This window comes from Coloeus monedula (genome assembly GCF_965178545.1).
Source record: "Coloeus monedula genome assembly, chromosome: 18".
Classification (NCBI taxonomy): Eukaryota; Metazoa; Chordata; class Aves; order Passeriformes; family Corvidae; genus Coloeus; species Coloeus monedula.
In genome coordinates, this window is record NC_138798.1 from 11041729 (window position 1) to 11062953 (window position 21225).

At 38.6% G+C, this 21225-nt stretch overlaps 1 protein-coding gene across 2 annotated transcripts in view; it reads left to right on the plus strand.

The window, feature by feature from the left end:
* The window catches only part of CIT (citron rho-interacting serine/threonine kinase), a gene marked incomplete at both ends in the record, with an annotated part of 65978 nt that overhangs the window by 25428 nt on the left and 19325 nt on the right, over nucleotides 1–21225 (plus strand). The window contains 11 exons of one of the 2 annotated variants that reach the window (XM_082293532.1): nucleotides 3155–3325; nucleotides 3589–3642; nucleotides 4195–4248; nucleotides 5391–5531; nucleotides 5903–6028; nucleotides 8983–9078; nucleotides 10784–10900; nucleotides 11345–11454; nucleotides 14023–14197; nucleotides 15488–15685; nucleotides 17854–17907. In XM_082293532.1, coding sequence (XP_082149658.1) covers nucleotides 3155–3325; nucleotides 3589–3642; nucleotides 4195–4248; nucleotides 5391–5531; nucleotides 5903–6028; nucleotides 8983–9078; nucleotides 10784–10900; nucleotides 11345–11454; nucleotides 14023–14197; nucleotides 15488–15685; nucleotides 17854–17907 — 1296 coding nt within the window. The remainder of the gene's footprint in view (nucleotides 1–3154; nucleotides 3326–3588; nucleotides 3643–4194; nucleotides 4249–5390; nucleotides 5532–5902; nucleotides 6029–8982; nucleotides 9079–10783; nucleotides 10901–11344; nucleotides 11455–14022; nucleotides 14198–15487; nucleotides 15686–17853; nucleotides 17908–21225) is intronic. The other variant, XM_082293533.1, reaches the window with a different exon arrangement.

Below are 21225 nucleotides of genomic sequence, written 5' to 3' on the forward strand. Positions count from 1 at the left end.
AGGAGAAAGTTGCAATGCTTTAGTAACATGCTGCACTAGAAATGACCTATCCATTTTAAATGGTAAGGTATGGAAATTTCACAAGTTAATGAATCTTCACCTGGGAGAGAACTGAGCTAACCTGAATTTTGTGTTGTTGGGTTTTTTTTCCTTCTTTATCTTACCATTTAAAATGCTAAATAGTATTTCAAAATAGAATGTGCGTTGCCTAACTGTTCTTTTCCTGATTTGATCTGTTTGCGAAATAGAAATTCACCATTTTCTTTTCCACCCAAAGAATGTTGAAAATTAATTAATTCACATAGTTGTTCATATGGAAAAAAAAGTCAAAATTAAATGAAAACTTCGTGACAAATGTGGTCATTGCAAGAGAGAGCCCATTCAGTTTTATGAATTAACAGCAACATACTGCTTTGAGAAAAAGAAATTTGCTATAGCATTCAAACAAATCTTCGTAATTTTCTGTTGGTTTTCATCTTCAAAGCACTTTACAAACATTAACTGATTCATTTCAAAGTCTCTGAGACAAGGAAGCCCAGAAACCTTGGTTGTAATTCTCCAGACATGAGTACCTCTTATGTAGAAAGTAATGAAATGCAAACCCAACCCTCTGGATGTAGCTGGCCTCCATAGACTTCCCCAGCATTCTTCTGGGTGATTGTTTTATGTAATATAAGGGATTTAAAACTCCCTGCTCTCTCTTCTGGTGTTTTGCTAGCAAAGTTGCTTTAAATACTGAAATGTGGAACATTTTTGATGGTTTTAAATATCCATAGATTCTTAGGCAGTATAGACAGAGGAAACATAATGCAAGTAATTTTTAATCAAATGCTTTGTCCCAGAATCTCTTAATTTGGCTTGTGAAGATTCACAGTGGCATAAAGAGGCTGCTTAGTTCAACAAATTAATCCTCCAGACTTTCATGTCTGTGATGACCTTCTGAGCTATCTGAAACACGTGTGCAAGAACATTGCAACCAGAAATGCTGAGAGATTTGTGCTGACTCATATAAGCAGGTGGATCTTGGCCATTAAAGACTTAGACCATGATTTTTAAGTCAGAGGGAACTGAGAGTTGGAAGAGTCCCTTAGAGTTTTGCTGTTGGAAACCTGAGGCTTGAGGGAGAATGAGTCAAATCAACAGCAAATCAGAATCTTCAAAACCCAATAATTAGGCATTTGATATTTTCAGAGCAAGGCTGTAGGGTCAACTTAACCTCAGGTATTTGAACAGAAGAGCCTGGTGGGTTTGTGGGGTTTTTTGTTTGCTTGGGGTGTGTGTTTGGTTTTTGTTTCGTTTCGTTTTGTTTTTTTGTTTTAAGAAAACCTGTGCTCTGGTCGTTACTTGATGAAGAACTGTACTAACAGACAAACTTGCAACAAATCAGAATCTGTATTTTTTGAAAGCCCCACTCATTTCTATGTAGGTCCCTGATGTGATTTTCTTCAGGTACATGCCCTGAACTTTGCTTGTCTAGTAATCTGCACTTAAATACCTCTTGTTATTTTAAAACTCCCACAGGTTTGTTCTGTGTTGCCTTGAGTGGTGTGGCCTGTTTCTCTGACTTGATCTTGAGACTTACTCAAAGATAGTCTTGCAAATGTGATGAAACAAGAAAACCTGAAATATTACTAATTATCTCCTTTCTTCTTTTCTCCCTCCCCATTCTCCTCCCTTCCCAAACACTCATTGTCACAGTGGCAACTATTATCATACCTGTAATTCTTTGGTCAAGTGTTCGCTGATGTAAAAGCCCAGTATTTTAGGAAGTCTGAAAAAATGATAATTTCTGAGCAGAACATTTATTCCTTCAAACAGTTCTGCCTTTTTTATTCACGAATGTATTTGTATGAAAAGAATATTTGAGTTAATACATGCTTAGTCATTATAAAAAAGCTCTAATTCTTTCCAGCAAGAAAATAAGATCATCCTTCCATAGGAGATGAACTGGAAAGAGTAGGTCCCTGTCTGGTTTACAAACTGGAGAACCAATTTTGGGATTACAAGCCAAAGAGCCATTCTTTGCTCCCTGTAAGGAACAGTAAAGCAATCTGCTAAAGGCTCAGCTTCTTTCAATATCTGCATAAGCTCTGCATGCTGGAGAATGAGGGGCTGATGTCAGGGTCAGTGCTCATGCAGTCACTTGTCAAACTGAAGGCAGCTGCCTGTCTGGAGGGAGTGATGACAAACCTGGTTCTGTCATGAGACAGTTACTCTTCTGAATAAGGGAGTAGTCAAGCATATTGGAAGATATTAAATTGGAAAGAAAGACTCCCCCACTGTCAGTCCTTCATAATCTTTGTTCCTAACTCTTGATGTGCACTTTTTCTACTTGTTCTCAGCTTCGTAAAAAATACTTTGATTTTGGAGAGAGTAAATGCTAAACGTAATTAAATTATTTTCTTCCAGTGAAGATATGTGAAGCAACCTCTCAAGCTAGTCTCAGTTTGAGTTCCCAGTCTCATTGAGATAGTCAATTCGAATGTTCTTTTCTTCTCCCACCTTCCCCATCCAAATGCCCTGTGTTGTAGTGCATGGGGAATCTTTATTTCTGCCTGTATAGACAAATATCTTCTATGAGCAATGTGAGTTTTAGATAGTTTTTCTAAGATAATATTTGGTTTTAGATTGTCTCCCATACAGAGCAATGTGATCCTTTTTAACTCTGTCAAGAGAAAATAGCTCATGGCTGGAAGCCACAGTGTGCTACCTCTCTGCTTCTCCTTTCCTTTTACCCAAGCTGTGCAGATCTGTGGTAACTGTCATGCTATCAGCCTGAGAAAATAGATCTTGAGGGAGTATCTTGGCATTTTGTAGAGACATCAACTCAAAAGCACATTTCTGTTTCAGAAATTAGAAATGTAAGTAATTTTTATCATTTGTATGTAGATGTATGTATGTGCTCCTGAACTCTCAAAAAGTCAATGTTTTGACTTTGAGGTTTTAAGTTGAAAATGGCAAGACTCAAACCAGAACACCATGGATGTTATTTTAGTTAGTTTTAACTGTTTTATTTTGTACTTTACCTTTCTTCTACTTGCTCTTAAATGCATCTCTTGCCTGCAGTCAGTATTCTGGAATCTGCTGCTCTAAGCATTTTCCCTGTTGTCTCTAAACTGTCATCCCTTCTCCTTCCCTTCCACCCCAACTACAGGAATACCAAGCTCAAGTAGAAGAAATGAGGCTGATGATGAATCAGCTGGAAGAGGATCTGATCTCAGCTCGCAGGCGCAGCGATCTCTACGAGTCGGAGTTGAGGGAGTCCCGCCTGGCAGCTGAGGAATTCAAACGAAAAGCAGCCGAGTGCCACAACAAACTGCAAAAGGTAGTTTAGGCTTCATGGGAGAAGGGGCTGAGGCTTGCTGGAATATCTTGTGCTGTTTGACACATGGGCACACGAGTTGTGGGTGTGCCCTTCAAAAATTAGTGTGGTTTGTACAACTAGTATGACATGTTTTTCAGTTGTACACTCAAAATGATATGATTTATACTTTGTGTAACTGCTACTGTTTAAATTGCATGAGATGATGACTGGATAGAAGCCCAACTTTTCCTGAGATTTTCATGTATTTTCTATTTAAGTTACAGGTTAAAGATCAAGGAAAAAATGAAGCAGGAGAATTGTATTCCAAACTGGAAAAGGTATGTTACTTCAGTGTCCTAGAATTTGTTTCCTGGGTCTTTCATTTTATGCACAGAAACCAAGAATGTCTTTGGCTAGTCAGTGGCATGCATAGCCTCACAGCCCCCACCCCCTTTCATTTTAGTTTAAGACATCTTGGTGTGATGTACTGTCCTTTCTGATTTGATATAAAGCTGTCTCTGGATAACCTGTTCTTAATTGATTGTTTTGAGAAGCCAGGCAAAGACAGGCTGTTATGTGTCATCTGAGTTTGGAGTCAGGTTTGGGATACATCAGGGTTTTATTTATTCAGAAAGAACAGCAAATGAAAATCAACAAGAATTCTGAGTGTTCTCACACTGAACAATCTACTTGGTAACCAAAATATGAAATTGGCTGGGGGTGAGCAAAATGGGAATGGATTTGCCATGGAGTGTTTTGGTGTGTTGGAATTATAGGGGGAAACGAAGATTTTTGGGAAGTGAATTAAAAGAAATATGGTATCATAAGCAAAGAGTATTTTCTCCTCTTTGGTTTTGACTCTTTCTCTCCATCTTTTTATCTAACTATAGATCAATACAGAGCAGCAGGCCAAAATCCAGGAGCTGCAGGAAAAGCTGACAAAGGTAATGACTGGATGGTGAAAGTGAGTTTTTCACAGGATTTCCAAGTGAGACCTTAATGAAGAGGAGGGATGCATTTTGTTTTACCCTCAATAATAGAATTAGTCATAGCATGGGGGATGATAAGGAAAAGGGGGTGGGAACTGGTATCTGAAGTCACTGGTGCTCTCAGTATGCTTTTGGCTCTTGAGACATGTCAACAGTGTTTATTTTTACAAATGAAGCTGAATCAGAACTGGAGTAGTGTAGAGAAATTCTCATTTAAAGGCCTGTTTGGATATGCTCTGGACAGTGCACTGGTCCCTTGCATCTGAAGACAGGGTTCAGCTGGTTTTAGCTCTCCAGTAAAACACATGGTGGATTTGGTTTAGTCTCCTAGTATACTCTGCTTTAATCACTTAACAGTTCAGTTCTTCACAGATTCTTCACAGTAAAAATGTTGAATGATGAGGATTCACAACAGAATTAAAACACCTTATCAATATTTGCTGAAAGAAGTGCAGAATATCTAATATTTGCTGTCGTGGTCAGTCTGGCACTTAAGGTGTCACTGTAAGAATAGTCAGGGAACTTCTCTTATTGGAGTCCTTCAGCAGAAAAGAAAGGGGTTGTTATAATAATCCCTTGATTGAGCTTTTCAAACTTGGCACCTGCTGAGAGGGGGCTTTTTCAAGGGTTAATAATCATGAATGTGAATAGGAGGCCAAAACGACATAGAAATAGTACTTCTAATATTTCAAAACACTCATGTTTTAATCCCATCTCCTTTACTACCTGCATTAATGCCAAGGAATTGTCTGTAAGCCAACAGGCTGGTTATTCTCCTAGTCCTTTAGTAAGAGTATTTTGTGAGTTCTTTCAAAGAACTTGGGCTGAATTTGGGGGTAGACATAACTTTGAGGATGTAGAGTCAAGTAACTTGCAGTATAGCAAGACAAACGTGTATCCTAAGTTTTAATTTTTTTGTGACATACAAGTAAAAATTATGTAGCAGAAGTTAGAATTTGGACTCCTGCACACGTTAATTTAAGACTGTTAGGCCAAAGTTCTATAGTGGTTCATCTTGAAGTTCTGAACCTTTCACACACCAAATTTTTGTATGTGCTTTTCATAGAATACCTTTTTTCTTCTCTTTTAATCTTCAGGCTGTGAAAGCCAGCTCAGAGGCAACTGAGCTCCTGCAGAATATCCGTCAGGCAAAGGAGAGAGCTGAGAAGGAGTTGGAGAAACTGCAGAACCGAGAAGATTCTAATGAAAGCATGAAGAAAAAATTGCTTGAAGCAGAGGTGAGTGCAGAGTGTCTGTCTAGAGTAAATTAGTTACTGGGATGTGTCTTAGTTTAGGAACCCCCATCTGGGTGGCTGTGAACAGCATCTATTCCTGTAGTAATTCTTCAGGGGAAAGTGTTATTAGACATAAACCCATTTTTAATTAGAAACCATATTTCTTTGAGGAAAATGGAGGGGTTTTATTTTCAGTGAGGAGTCGATAAGGACATGTGGTTAGCCTGGGGGATTTGGGGCATGATGAAGATTCAAAATATGAAAGCCAGCCGTATATATTGACTCCTTCAGCCTATTTTCTCTAGAAACTACTCTTTGCTTTGTGCTAGTGCAGAGTTGGGTGGCCTAAACAGCAGCTCTTAATTACTCTGCAGGAACGGCGCCATTCTCTGGAGAATCAAGTGAAGAGATTAGAGACTGTGGAACGAAGAGAAAACCGCCTAAAAGAAGATATTCAAACTAAATCTCAACAGATTCAACAGATGGCAGAAAAAATTCTGGTGAGCAGAGGTGAAAATGAAACTTAGAGGGTAAGAGTTTGTAAGAAAGGGGTAGGGAAGGATCAGAAGACATAGAATTGAATTGAATAAGGTGGAAATTATTGAATAAAGGGATTTGTTTCCTGTACCAGTCATACTGGAGAAAGCTCAAGCATTCAAATATTATTTGGACCTCTAGTTAGAAACTCACTCCTGTACCTTTAGTCTCAATAGTGCTTCAAAATTGTAGTCATCTCAGTGGGAAAACTTTTCAGTTAACACAGTAATATTTAAATTATTTACCTAATGATTGTTTCAGAGGTAAAACATTGTGAGGGCGGGTTACTGTAACAAAAACATCTATCTTTTAAAGTAAATTACAGAGGAATTTAGGGGTCAGATCTATTAGAAATGCTTACATTTTGAAGCAGAGAGAAATTAGTAATCCGAACTGTTCGTCTTCAAAGGTGTTTGTTAGGAAACCATTTGCACCCCCATAACTTCTCTGTTGGCAATTTCTTCTCTCTCTCCTGGTTAAACCTATTAAGGCAAGTTAGTATGTCAGTCTCTAGTGAATCAAGCAGAGGGTGTTTCTAATACCTTTGCTTCCCTGGGACAGAAAGCATAATTTAATAGTGGAATAATTAAATTTATTTTGCCTTCCTCATGAGTTTTCTCTGTTTGTTGCCAATATGACAAGGAAAAAAAGGATTACATCTTACTGGCAGTAATCCCAAGCCAAGACACACCTGAGAATGTCAAATGGAAATGTAAAAATAAACATATTTGGAGTCAACAGATGACCCAGGCTTGTTCGGGGTGTACAGACTTTAGCATCAGAATGCCTGAGCACTGTCAAGAAAAGGTAGAATCAGTTCTTTAGTAGTGCTGTTCCTTTCAAGTTGTTTTGATAGCAGGAGTGCATGGTAAGTGGGAGACTATAGTTGTGCTGAGCACAGAGCCAACTTTTTGTTTAGAAATAGTGTAAAACTTTGAATTGTTTCATAAGCCTCTTGTGTATATTTGGGGATTGTTCCTTGGTTTTGATTATGTTCTCTGTGGAGAAGAAAGTGGAAGGGAAGGCAGAAATATCAACTAATTGTTTTACACCAAGGGATATGTTTAGCTCTTCTTATAGATAGTTTCCATGGAGTCCTGACAGAATGTTGGAGAGGCACAAAAGTATTTTATAAAAAAAGTCAGAGGCATTGAAGAAATAATCCTGTAGAGTCTTTCCTAGTCCCTTGCTGCTGATCTGGGAGCACAAGGTACTGGTATTCTTTTTTTCTCCATTCCTACCCTGTACCTTCCCTCAGGTTGTCTCTTCAAACATTTTTGACTTTTTTTGGTATAGAAAGGTTAAGAAGGGAGTTGAAGATACAGAATTGCATAGAATAAGGTGGAAATTGTTGAATAAAGGCATGGTTTTCATGTACACTGATGTAGCAGTACCCGAGAAGCACCTGCTCATCTGTCTGTAAGGAACCAATGAAGAAGTAAGAAACAAGTTAGAGAAGATACTTCTCCCTGCCTGAAAGTGCAGATCATTGCTGTACTGCCAATAACAAAGTCAGTGCTACATAGAGAATACTAAGTGAGAGCAGGAATGGTAAAAAATTACCTTTTTAAGCCCACACTGGCTGTTAAGTGCCACTGCAGGAACTGGTGAAGCTTCTGCTACAGTATGAGCAATCTGATGCTGGGAGCTTTGAAGCTGCTGCTGATCTGGTTGCCTGATTCTCTGCCAGGACCTGAAACGTGTGGGTTTCTGGGGGAGGTGAGTTGTCCCTCTTGTTGCTGGGAGACATATTTCAATTGCAAATAGCAGCAATCTCCATTCCATGCAGGAGTGTCAGAGACTAGGCACTGTTGATGACCTACTTTTGGTGAGCCTCCTCTTTGATTCTCACTTCTGGAAAAGGAGGTCTATTACAATTACTGTAGCAAAAAAGTGCCTTCAAGATGAGGAAGATCAGGAAATGTCTTCAAGATTAAGATCAGGAAAGAGCATATGAAAACACTATGAAAAGCACACACAAATATCAGATTTCCTGTGCTATGCAGTCATGAGGGCAGACAGGAGATCCAGATGCACCTCAGCACCTGAACTTGTCTATGCAAGAGTCAGCCCATTGGTAGTGAATGACAGACCTGGACCTGCTCCTGTTCTAAGGAAATTGTTGGAATGGCAAATATGACAATAAATAGCATAAAGTTGTAAACTCGGCTCTTGAGAGGTGTCCTGTTGAAAGGTGATTATAGATATACCCCAAATAATATAGTCAGACAACAGAAATAGCTAAATGCTGAACTACAAATTATTTAAGTCCTTACTGTGCATGGCTGAAACTATCTGATGTGAAATAAAGAGGCCAGAAACATTCTGGTATGTTCTACCACATATATTGCATCCTCCACTTTTCATTTTTGCAGCAATTTATAAATAGTATTTCTGACAACATTTGTCCAAGGAATACAGCAAAGTAAGTGCTGTTCCCCCTCTGAATGCAGAATGAAAAGCACAGACACCAGTACCCTGTTTTTGAGGTCTGCAGTGAGAAAACAAGTGAGAGACCTTGTTAAAAATAGATCTGAACTTCCTGTGATGCCACTACAGCTGTAAAATGTTTATAACTACATATTTTCACCAAATGTCCTTGGCCTATCTTTGGGTATATTTTACTGGGAGATGGAGATTCTTACTATGGAAGTACAAATCTTTGTCCTTAGCAGTGTTCTTGCTCTGCAGTAGATGGGTCAGCAGCAATATGCAAACTTAAAGCTGATAATGTTTAGGTCTCATAATGCTTTTTTTTTTTTCTTTTCTTTTTTTTTTTTACCATGAAAATCCTGGACTTGGGATTTTTATAGTGTGAAGCCTTAAAAAGGAGAATGAATGTTTGGTACCTGTGTAACACATACTCACAGCACCTACCATTTCCTTGTGTCTGAATATGAATTTTTACTGCTTTTAGGAGCTGGAGGAAAAGCACCGTGAGGCTCAGATTGCAGCACAACATCTGGAGTTGCAGCTGAAGCAGAAGGAACAATTCTATGAGGAGAAACTCAAAGTAAAAATATCTTATGTTCCTACAAGCTTTTGTGGGTAGAATGAGTTCAGGGAAAAACAGTTGCCTTTAGGCTCTGATTGCTTTGTCTTGTGAGTTGCCTTCTTGTTACCAGTGCTGTAATGTTGAGGGAGCTTAGTGGAATCTAAATCAGTTTTCTCCTATTTTTTCTGCCATTGTACCTTATCTGTCTGTGGCACTGGATTAGGAGAGGTGGCATTTGAAGCCAGAACTATGGGAAGGCATTTGTTGGTTGTAATTTGACTTCTGCTGACTAAATAATATTTAGTTAACACTGTTGGATCTCATCCCCTGAAGAAGCTTTCAGTTCCCACTGATTTTCCCTGAGTTTTCACTCAGCCTACCTGCAAGTTTTAAATGCAGAAAATAGTAGACCATTTCTGAAATTCTATCTTCTTGGAGCTGGAACATCTGCCAAGAAGCCACAGAAACCACCCACTTTGTTTTTGTCTTTTCCAAGGTAGCATTAACAAACAGTTAGAAATAGACACCATCTAAAATTAGGAAAAACAAGCTGGCAAATAGGAGTATGTGCACTGGCTAAGGATTTTTCTAAAGAACTTGCAGTATGACACCCAGTAAATGCATTTTGTAAGAATCTTTGCTAAGAACAAATTATTCTTAGTAGAAACAGTCTTTATCTCGTACATTTATCTAGTACTTTAATTCTACATTTTAGCTTAAATGTGAGAGGATGTAGTATTTAGGAGGAGAGAAGAAATTTCTGTGGGAGAAATGTGAAGGAAAAAAGAAAAGTAAGGTGTGCTGACAGATCAGAGCATGTGGTTATCAGTAATGAGAGTGATAGAAAGCAGGAAGATCAGATGTAGATGTTGAGAAAGAAGTGTTGGTATAAAAACTGGAAAAGAGGATAGGCATTGGAAAAAGAATAAAAAGAAAGAGAACTGGTATATTATGGGGGCCTTTGAATGTAGGGTTTAATAGGAGAAATCAGGAAGCCAGGTAAAAGAGGTTCAAAGGGATAAAACAGGACATGGGGTTTTTGTAACTGGAAAAGTAAAAAGTATCCTGTGGTGTCCAGAAGTTGTGCCTTTGAAAAACTTGTCTTTGAAGGAAGAGACCTTCAGTTTAACAACTGATTTAGAACTCTGGTCATACATACATAACATGCATTTCTAGAAAAATGTAGCAATTCATTACTTTAGTCCTGTTAATGACAGCTATTTGTGCCACAAAAAGAAGTATTTTACTTTGCTGTTAAATTTTTATCTCTGACTGGAAGAATTCATGGGGTGTCAGTTGCCTTCTCATCCCTACCTATGGAACTCACAAATTACTTGTAAGCCATGTTGGTAGGGGAGCCAAAGGATGGGCACTTTCCTATTTCTTCTGTTGTACATTTTGGGGTAGAGAGTGTTTTCTGTTGCATTAGGCTGGAATAGTTATTGAATACGGTTTATATGACTTAATAATGAAAAAATCTACAGTATCTCCGTGTCTCTATAAAATCCTGTTGCTAAATTCAGTCTTCAGTGATAACTGAGAGAGTGCTCTTTTTGGAGCACTTTCATGGATTTCATGCAATTGCATCATGGATTTAATTTTGCTTGAGATATGATCAATTACTTACAAAAGAAAAATCTGTCTATCTTGATGATTTTCTTTGTGCTTGCCCTTTGCCCAGTGAAACAGATAAAATTTAGACAAAAGAAATGTCTTCATTTAGGTGTTGGAAAATCAGATGAAGAAGGATCTTGCAGATAAGGAAGCACTTGAGAATATGCTCAGAAGACATGAAGAAGAAGCACGTGAGAAGTGCAAAGTCCTGGCTGAACAGAAGGCGGTATGTGGTGTAGAGCTGGAAATCAAAGCTGTTTGAAGAGTAGCTTTCTGAGGCTGATTTCAAGCAAGATAATCTTGTTTGAGGTTCTGTAGTGCTGCTGAGCTGCTTTGAAGGAAATTCACTGATTAATGTGAATTTTAAAAGACATGTTTTTTTTAATTCAGAGTATCTTCAAGAATATTTCCTTAAAAAAAGCCATGCAGCTTGCTGCGTGCCCCTCATTTTGTGCCTCGATAATATAATGGTTGCTTTTTCCTGACGTTAAAGCCATAGAAAGCAGTTGCAAATAGCTCCAGTAATTGCATCTGTGTTGCTCATTTTGGCCATTTGATCAGTTTTCTTTTAGCTCTTTTTGTTTCTGGAAAAAGTTCAGCCTTTTTTATAAACTTTATTTTTGTAACCGCTTGTGTTGTGCAGTCTCAAAGGCTCATTGCTGTGTTTCAGATGATCAATGCAATGGATTCAAAGATCAGGTCACTGGAGCAGAGAATTGTGGAATTGTCTGAGGCCAACAAACTGGCAGCAAATAGCAGCCTCTTTACCCAGAGGAACATGTAAGTGTGAGAGCTGCTGTCACTGCTGAACAGGTCTCAGGAACATGACCTTAGAGCCTTTTCCAATTGAAATGATTCTCTGATTCACTGTATAAAATTGGTTCTTTTTTGCAGGCCTGCTGTGCTCCCTGCTTGTTTTTCAGTGATAGCTTTTCAAAAATACGCTTTGTTCTTCAAACAGTTGTGGCTTGCTGTGTATTTTGTGTTTTCTCAAACACGACTGGGAAAATTGGTTTGTATTACAGTGTTTACTTTGGAGCATTTCCTAAGGCAGGTGATTTGTGCAGGTTTGTCAAATATGTTAAATGAATACTAATAATTTTATGTCTAAAATACCCCTGGAGAAGCATACATTCCTTTTTTTAAACATAAATATTGCTAATAGATTTGTATTTTACTCAGTTCCCGACACATGATTTTGAAATTGAAAACATTTAAACACCCTTCACTCATAAACTTTTCATCATGCCTTGATGGATGAGAAAACAAGGAAGAACACTAGATTTTTAAGCCAAGAATTTCTATGCATGTTTTTGAATTCAGATCCTTTTGTCTGCCCAAACTTTATTTTTCTTTGGATTTTAGCTGAGATTCCTTATCCTTACAATGTTTTTCTGTCAAAAATGACTTAGGGGTATTCTACTTCAAGTGTAGGAAAAAGCATGGATTGTTTGATACATCCTGCAGGGCGGGGCTTAAACAGTGTTTGCCCTTTCTGAGTTCAGGGATTCACCAGTTTTAGCTGCACAAAGGTTTCAGTGTCCGTCGGCTGCTGGATCCAACATCAGGTAGTGCCTTTGTGGGAAAAACTTGGATAGATTCGCCTATAATATTAAATAGAATCAGATAAGGACGAGTTTTGCCAAAGACTTGCTTTGGTTTTGTTCCTTTTCTGTGGTCATTATGCCTCCAGATATGTAATGGCTCCAATTTTCATTGCTTTTCAAATACCGTGCAAGTTATTTTAGCCTGAGCAGCCAAAAATATTCACAGAAATAACTGAGGAATGTAATTGTGTTGCTTAATGCTCCAGATGACCTCCTGTTAATCACCCAGGGAGTTTATTGAGGCAGCAAAAGCCATAACTTACCTTCAGTCTAAAATAAAACAGAAATGTCTCAAGGTGGAGCTGAGAAGTGTATGGAAGGTTGAGTGTCTCAGTCATGGGTGCTGAACTGAGTGTAAGGACTTAGCTGAGCTGGGCGCACCTTCTGGGAGCAGTATCCTTAACTGGAGAGCCACAGAAAACAAGAAAAACATACAATAATGTTTTAACATGCAATTTAAAATAGATTATGGAGAGACATTGTCAAATGATGAACTTCGCAGGGTTGGTAGGGGATAGTACAGAATTAGCAACATTTTGAAAGAAAATTGCTTAATTATGCATGCAGATAGTTAATGAATTTGTGCTTATTTTGTGAATTGGGCTGTTGAAAATGTATAAATTGTTGTTGGACTGCATTTTGAACCTACAAAAGCTGCAGCTAATCTGAGCGTGCATCAAGAGGAGAGCTAGTGATTAAACCCTTCAGAGGAGAGGGGAGCTCTGCAAGCTTTTGTTCCAGCAGTATCTGAGGAAACCAGTGATTGTCAGGTTCCTGAGATGATAGCCCAGTAAACAGTAGGAAATGAAATAACACCATTTGACAGTTCTGGCTGACAATAATTTGTAGAGGTAAATTAAAAAATCAGAGAGGGTGAAAGGGTGGTTTTGCTTGCAATGCACAGAAATGAGAGTCAGAAGACTTAAGTTCTGTTTTTAGTTTTGTTAAGTCTTGCTATTTGATCTTGGGCAACCCACTTAATTTCTCTGGGATAGGATTAATAACAGCTTCTCTCACAGTGAACTTCTTAAAATATTAATTCATTAATATATGTAGAGCTTTGTGAGTCTTCTAGTAGAAAGCACTTTATGAGGCAAAATTTTCCAATGCATAATAACATGATTCCAGGAACTATAAATAATGCAGAAAGACCCTATTTTTTTCTTTTGAGGCTGTCCATTTCAAATGGTAATAATTAATCATTGCCAACTCTCAAAATTCTTCTGAGAACAAGTAATTATTTTTGTTCAGTTTGTGGATTAAGACTTTGATCAGAGACAGCAAAGCTTCACTTCAGTGTAGGCCAAGTTCTATGTCCATTACAACTTTACAAAGCTCCCAACAAAACAACACCCAACACACTACCCCCAATCCTAAAGCATGGGGTTCCTCTTATCTCATGGAAATACACTGAGAGAAAGTAACTCCTAGAATTTATTTTTCCCCTATAGAAAAACATGTAAAAAGGAACTGATGAAATCAGAAGAATGAACTGTATCTTAAATACCATTATAGATTACCTTGTGCAAGGGTCATTTGTCTGTGCAACTTGCAAATACAGAATTTTAGTGCTCTGGGCATATACGCTAGTATTTTTATTTTTAGCTGGGATGTAGAATTTAAGCCATGAGCTTAAATGTTCTACTTCACAGGAAACTTGTGTTCTTCCTTACTTCACCCCAGTGGAAGGACATATCTTAAGGGCATTTCAGGTTTGTCACTTGTGCATTTCTCCTATCAGGAAAGCCCAAGAGGAGATGATTTCAGAACTCAGGCAACAGAAGTTCTACTTGGAAACACAAGCTGGAAAGCTGGAGGCCCAGAATCGAAAATTAGAAGAACAATTGGAAAAGATGAGTCACCAAGATCATACTGACAAGAACCGCCTGCTGGAGTTGGAGACACGGCTGAGAGAGGTGAAAACATGGCTCTAATCCCTCTCAACAAACTTTCTTAAATGTGTTCCATTTTGTGTATTATAGTGAGAACTAGAAGTAACTTGTTGTAGTGGTATTTGAAAGTGTATTAATTTAGTTTGGTCTAACTACCTTTTTCCCCAAATAATTAAAAAAAAATTTTAAATTGCTCATTAAAAGGAGATAAAGGTAAGTATTAAGGACTTGTCATCCTGAATCTGAGCTTTTAGATCATCTTGCTTTCTCAGAATTCTATTTATATGTTTGTTGGTACAATACCCTTATAAAATTGTCTGGGTAGAGAATAATAGGTCAGCAATGTACAATGACCAAACAGATAACCTGTAGCCTTAGAGTCTACAGCTTAGAAAGCAAAGGACACAACAGAATTGCTGTAAGAAAACAAGAACCTGCTGCTTCATGCACCACTTTCAGAGTTTTCTGGAAAGAAAGCCTAACAGTAAGATGGAAATATACACTTTTAAAGATTTGTGAGCTGTCCTTCATTTTTAATTTTGTATTAACTAGTTTGGATCTACAAATTCTTCTCCAGTGTCAGTCCACTAATTTTCAGCGAAGGCTGAAATCTTGCCTTTAGCTAAAGTTGTTGGACAACCAACTTGTCCTTCTTTGGCCAGAGCTGACTGTAAGGTTTCTGTCAGCCTTGTCACACATCTCCAGCACAACCGACAGATTCCCTTGGGATAGCAGGGAGCCTGAAGAAGGTGCTAAGGTTTGGAGTTGATTCTGAACACTGAGATCTGTTCTAGTTGTTAATTTCTTATCCATAGAGTGACATGTTTATCCTGTGTGTGCTGCAAGAAAATCTTCATCAGAAGCCATTCAGGTAAACCCCGAGGCAGATAAGCTGGTGGGTTTCTTTAAAAGGAATCTGAAGGGAAGATGAAATATGAAAGTCAATTGCAAAATGTATGTAATGTATGCCAAATAAAGATCTTTAGAAACTCTTAGTTTCAGTGAAGAAAGTTCATCACAAATTACTTCAACATTTTATATCAGTGTTTGATATGTTTGAGTTCCAGCTGGAACTATTCTTGTGCCCTTGTTGTTTCAAAATGCCTGGTTGCTTTTCCCAAGAAACCCAGTAGATTTTACGAAGTAGGCAAAGCTGTGTCCTTCATTTCTCAGTGCCTTAAGCAATCTGTCAGGGTGTGATTTTGGGAATAGATATGGCAATGGCATCCTAAAGTGGGCTCTGAAATGAGACTACATTGCCTGTCATATCTTTGTTTGTAATTTACATTTGGATACTATTTTGTCTTTCTTCAGGTCAGTCTAGAGCATGAAGAACAAAAGCTGGAGCTCAAAAGGCAGCTGACAGAGCTGCAGCTGACCCTGCAGGAGCGGGAATCCCAGATCACTGGGCTGCAGGCTGCACGGACAGCCCTGGAGAACCAGCTCCGTGAGGCCAAGACTGAGCTGGAGGAGACAACAGCTGAGGCAGAGGAGGAGATTCAAGCCCTCACGGTGAGCCCTGAAACTTGTCCTGTGAGCTGCAGATACACACTAGAATTATGTAGGCGCATGTTTCATAAAGAAGTTAAAAGGAAGTTATATGATTTAATTTTTAATTTTCAGAAATGGATATGAATTGTGCCTTTTGTTGATAGAGGCGTGAATAGCTAAAATGTCAAATTTTACCTTTAACCATATGGATACTTCTTAGTAATGGTTCATTGCTGCCAAAACTGACTGATGGCTTGTAGGAGCATTATTACTTCTGTTTTGAGGTGAAAGTTGCATCCGAAATTGGTATTGTTTATAGGAGTTTAACTCTGTGATTTACTTATTTAAATAGTAGCTCATGAGTTTGAAAGTACTTGATGGTCATAGATGTTTTGATGATTTTTTTTTTTTCCTATCAGTTACCCTGCTTTGAGGATACCTATTCAGGGGAAAAAAAACCCCACCAAATTGCTAGGGAGAGTGTTCTAACACCTAATTTTATTCCAATGCTTGTTTTATTAAAAATTGTCATGTGTGCTTTGCAGTCTGGTGAGGTGTATGAGTGATAGAAAGGAAAAAAAAGTTCAAGTCCTGCCACCCTCTTCCACCCCAACCTCCTGTAAATGGAGTTCTAGGTTATATGCTGCTGGTTGCTGTCTCTTGAGCACAAAAAGGTGCTTTCAAACTGTTTGATTCTAAGAAATATTTCCGTCACAAAAGATTCCCAAGGTTATGGGGTAGAGTTTGACCCGCTACCAGCTAACCCCCTCTTGAGCAGCAGCCTTTAATGGCCTTCAAATCCTGTGATTTGGAAGTGTTGAAAATTGTGCATTTGTGCTCCAGTGACATTTAATCAAAGAACTGTTCCGAATATTGCTGCCATTGCTGGTTTTTGGAAGGGGAGGTGGGCTCAGCTGACATGGGTACTGATGCTTTGGGTAGATGAATGGCAGAACCATTCCCTCAGTTCTGAGGTGGGCACAGGCTGGGCAAGTGCAGCAACAGCATCAAGGCCTAAGAATAACTGAATAGAAATGGCACTGGGTTCCTTTTGCTCAGAACTGAGGCAGTCCCTTCCCAGCTGAAAGCTTTGCATAACAACCAATATCACTGCCAGGGGCTGGCAATGCGCTTGAGATCTTTACCCAGCAGTGAAATACATGAATATTTGTGACCTGTGTTCACTCAGTTATTGCTCCAGTTAATGGGGCAAACTGGTAGTGCTGGACCAGCTGCTGTAAGACAGTCCAGCTTAGTGGGCTTGGGACTATTCCTGTCATGGAGTTTTTCACATGCTTTTATTTCTCACATTGCCTGTTGTGGTAAGATAGCTTTAAAGCTCCCATATTTGACTTCTGCTGAACATTTTTTTTCCTGTTTAGTCTCTTGGCTCTAAGGAAAATGTTCTGAATGAAGAAAGGTGGCTGGATGTGCTTGAGCACTAACCTTTCGTTTGTTTAGTTTTCAGATAGCACATGACATTAGACACTTGTTAAATCACTTTGAATTTTGAGAGAGGCCATGAGGCTGAAACAAGAACGTTTTGCTTTGTCATGCTTTGCTTGTAAATTGGGGGATAAAATGGTGCATGTAATACTGCATTCTTTAAAATGAGTGTTTGAACTTTTCTGTACTTTGGATGCTGTCCTCCAAAGAATTGATTATTATGTTTTATCACTGCTTTTTAGAGAGGCTCGGGCTTAAATGGGGCTTAATGGTAGGATTCAGGTAGATTGGCAGAGCTGTTTGGGGTAGCTTGCATTATACATCATTATAGTTTTTCTTTGCAAGCATTAAATTGTATGCAGTATTTATTTTCTATGAAACACCAATCTGGATATGGAAGTAAAACCAACTCAAATTAAAATGTCAAGAATGTAAAAACTTAACATGAGATCAACAAGTCTTCTGGTGACCATTTCAGATGGAACCTGTTACATAATTCCATTCTTGAGCTTGTACATTTTCCTAAAGCAGTTCCAGAGTTGGGAGCATAAGCGTATTTTGATTAAGTAGGATGGGACTTTTGCTAACCAGTTCTTTGCCACTGCAAGGTGCTTTCATAGCCTGCAGCATCTGCCTTGAAACTTTGCTTGCCAGTAGGTTGTTCTGCAGTTTGTTTCACAACAGCTGTTGGATTCGAATTCTAATGTATGAAAAATTGATGATTAACTTCTTACCTCCTTTAGGCACATAGAGATGAAATCCAGCGTAAATTTGAAGCCCTTCGTAATAGCTGCACAGTGAGTATTAAATACAGATCATTGAATTATTTTGAAATTAAGGATAATGAAACAAACAATTTCCTCATTTAATCCTTGATGACACTGGTTCCTAATGTGGACTTTTGGCTTCAAGGTGCTAGTAGGAGCTGGACGGATTGGATTTCTTTTAGGTTTCAGGTAAACCTCAATTTTGAGGTTTTAGTCTGATCATGAAATTGTCATTATTCTTCTTTTTGGAGAAGAAAGTAAATTAAAATATCTCATTGCAGTGCAGCTAATAAGAATGGTGTAGCAGCTGCAAAAAATGACTATAGGTGAAGATCTTTTCTGCTCACAAGAAGAAAAGATCTACCTGTCCAAATCCTGAGCTGCATTGTAGATCTAGGCCAGAGTGGGTTTTAAGTAGGACTTTTCTGGTCTCTTCAAACAGTGTTAATGTTAAGGTTCCAAATAATGCATTGACACACAGCAGAGAGAACTCCAGGATCTGAATTTTTACCTTCTGTTGTTTGAGATCTTTGACAGGTTTTCAGATTTATTTCATCAGTCCAGGACAGATGTCCAAGGGCTTTGTCTATCCAGAGGGATTCTTGCAGTTTAACACTATCTTCACACTTGCTTATGGTGGCTAGTGGAGAGTGTCTGCCTTCCAGTGACATGAATTATACAAGTGTTGGATAAGGACCACAGTCCTCCAGGTCAGCAGTGATTATAAATTATTCTGGGCTTTTTCTCTCTAGCCCACACTGTAAGCAGGGCTTAATTGCTAGGACTTTTTATCTTTATTGTTTCTCTGCTTCCAGTGATTTCCTCAAATGTAATTTTTCATACTGTAGAAGTAAGTCTCTAATGTATAAATTTCCATCTTTTAAAATACCTTCTCAGCATGGGTCATTCTGTTTTCCTCTCTTGCTCTTTAGCACTAAGCAAGGGACTTCTTCTGGTCATAGAATATCTCCATATGAAGAAGTAAGGAAGTAGAGCTTTCCAAACTGTTTTAACCTCTGTCTAAAAGAAATCCTACACAAGAAACCTCACTTTCTGTTCCCTTCCTCATTTTCTTAGATTGAACGTTTAGCTCCCTATGTATCATCATATATCTTACATCCAGAGCTACCTTCTTTTGGTCTGTATCTTGCCCTTCATTCAGAATGATAGCTCTCTGTGAAAACACTTTTGTGACCTCCATGCAGGCAAAAACAGGTGTGGAAACTCTGTGGCTTCTGTTCACTCATTATCCAGTGACACTTCAGCTTCGAGTGTGGGGAACAAGCTCCAGCAGTGAAGAATGACCCATAACATTTCCAGAATGTCAAGAGCTTCAAAGGACTTGTAAAAGTGTTGTGCATTGTAAGCCCTTCAGTGGGATAAGTGGGATCAGACATCCTCATCAATAAGAAATTAATTAAATAGTTCCTAAATGAATAATACATGCTCATTATATACTCTCTTTCCAGCCCTGGAGAATGCATGTATAATTTAATTGACCATGGACAGATACTTTCATGTTGTGTTTTATGACTGCTCCTGGCTGTCCATCCTGCCTGAGGAATGAGGAAATCAGGGCAATCTTCTATTTCCAGTGAGGGTCAAGAAATGCTAATTACAGTGCTTTCACCAGATGTTTCAAACTAATTTTTATCTGATGGTACCAGTAGGATGCAGGCTGTGCTTTTTGGTGACCGTGTGATTCCACTTGAAGGTGATTAGAATTTACACTCCTTTTAAAATCCAACAACACTTCAAGGGAATAATTGTAATATGCTGCTACTTATACAGCATGATAAAGGACGGATTTATTCTTTCAGGAAGCTCTCAAGAGAGATCCTTTTTAAGCTGACACAAACTCCTTGAACTAGCCTGGCAAACTTTGGTAGGGAATTACTTTTTATTTGATTTTATTGAGAAGCCTCAAACAGCATAAGAATTATGAAAATAAGATTAGACAGGAAAAAAATATTGAAAAATTGAATTACTTCTGTACTTTTGTGGTCTTCAAAAGATAAATAAAAATACTTAATCTACTTTCTTTGGTATTGTTCCTGTTTCTCTAGCTTCACAAAGGTCACAGCTTCTGATTGTAGAGAAGGCTGTGTCTGCTTTCCCTGTATCCTCATTGCACACTTGTTCTTCCTTTTGCCGAGGCCTCTGCCCAAGGAGGCATTTTTTTAGGTTCTCCTGTTTTGTGCTTTCTCTGTCACTCAGTTGAGCAAGAAATAATAGGATACATAATTACAACAATTGTAACTTGTGGTACCTGCTATACACACACATGCTCCTGGGCACACACAGAGTCATATTTTATCACAATCTTCGCACAATGATAGTTCATCCAGCAGATCTGTGAGGGAGAAGAACTAGTTCCCTGCACTTATTCTATGAAATATATAGTCCATTTGAGTGTTACAAGTATTTTCCAGGCAATCAAAGAAAGATCTAGAAATAAAAGGTGTTCTTAAACAGGAAAATTTACACATTTGTCAGTTGTTTCCAGATGCCTCTGAATTATGGCTTGTTCTCAGATCACCAACATGTTTAAAGTTAAAAATACAACTAAGTTACCTAAATAATAATAGAATTGCTTCCAAAAGAAAACTTCCAGTAAGCAGGCAGTAAAGTCTTTAAATATTTAGCAGGAAATAGTCTTATAAAATCTTTGCACTCAGCTTAGTAAAATACTAGAGAACCACCATCTGAATCTTCTGCGACCTAGGACAGTAACACAGGGGCTGGGTGTTTTAATCCTGGGTTGGTGTGGGAAGGAGAGGAATGCAGTCTGGGCAGTGTCCTACTACTCTGCAGCTCCTAATGTCCCTCAAGATAAACCGTGATGAGTTTTTGTGTTTAAGGTGTGTTTCAAGGCACAGATGTTGTCTGACTATGGAAAGGGGAGGAAAGTGTTCTGTATTGTTGGAACAGGTAGAGATACAATCTATCTGCAGCCCTATTTGAGAGCCTGGGCCTCTCAGTGTCGGGATTTCTCTGCCTGAAAAGCTTTGTCTCAGAGAGTAGGTAAAGACAAAAGGAGTCTTATGTCTGCTCTCACTTCCCCCTCACAATAATTTGGGGCTCAGAGACAGCTTTTTCTTGTTTCCTGTTTACTTCTGACGGGTAGCTTTCTGGTAAGGATTAGTGGGGATGGGGAGGAGTGGAAATGGATAGAGCAAAGCTATTAGTCTGGAATTACATTAAACTCCAAATAACACACTGCTGATAGCATCCCAAAACAGTTGCCCTTGCTGTGTCCTAGCATCTTTCTGTATGTTTGTTGGTGGCATCTGAAAACTGAGACACCTTTGTGAAGGAATAGGGTATGGAGAAGTTTGCAATCTGCAG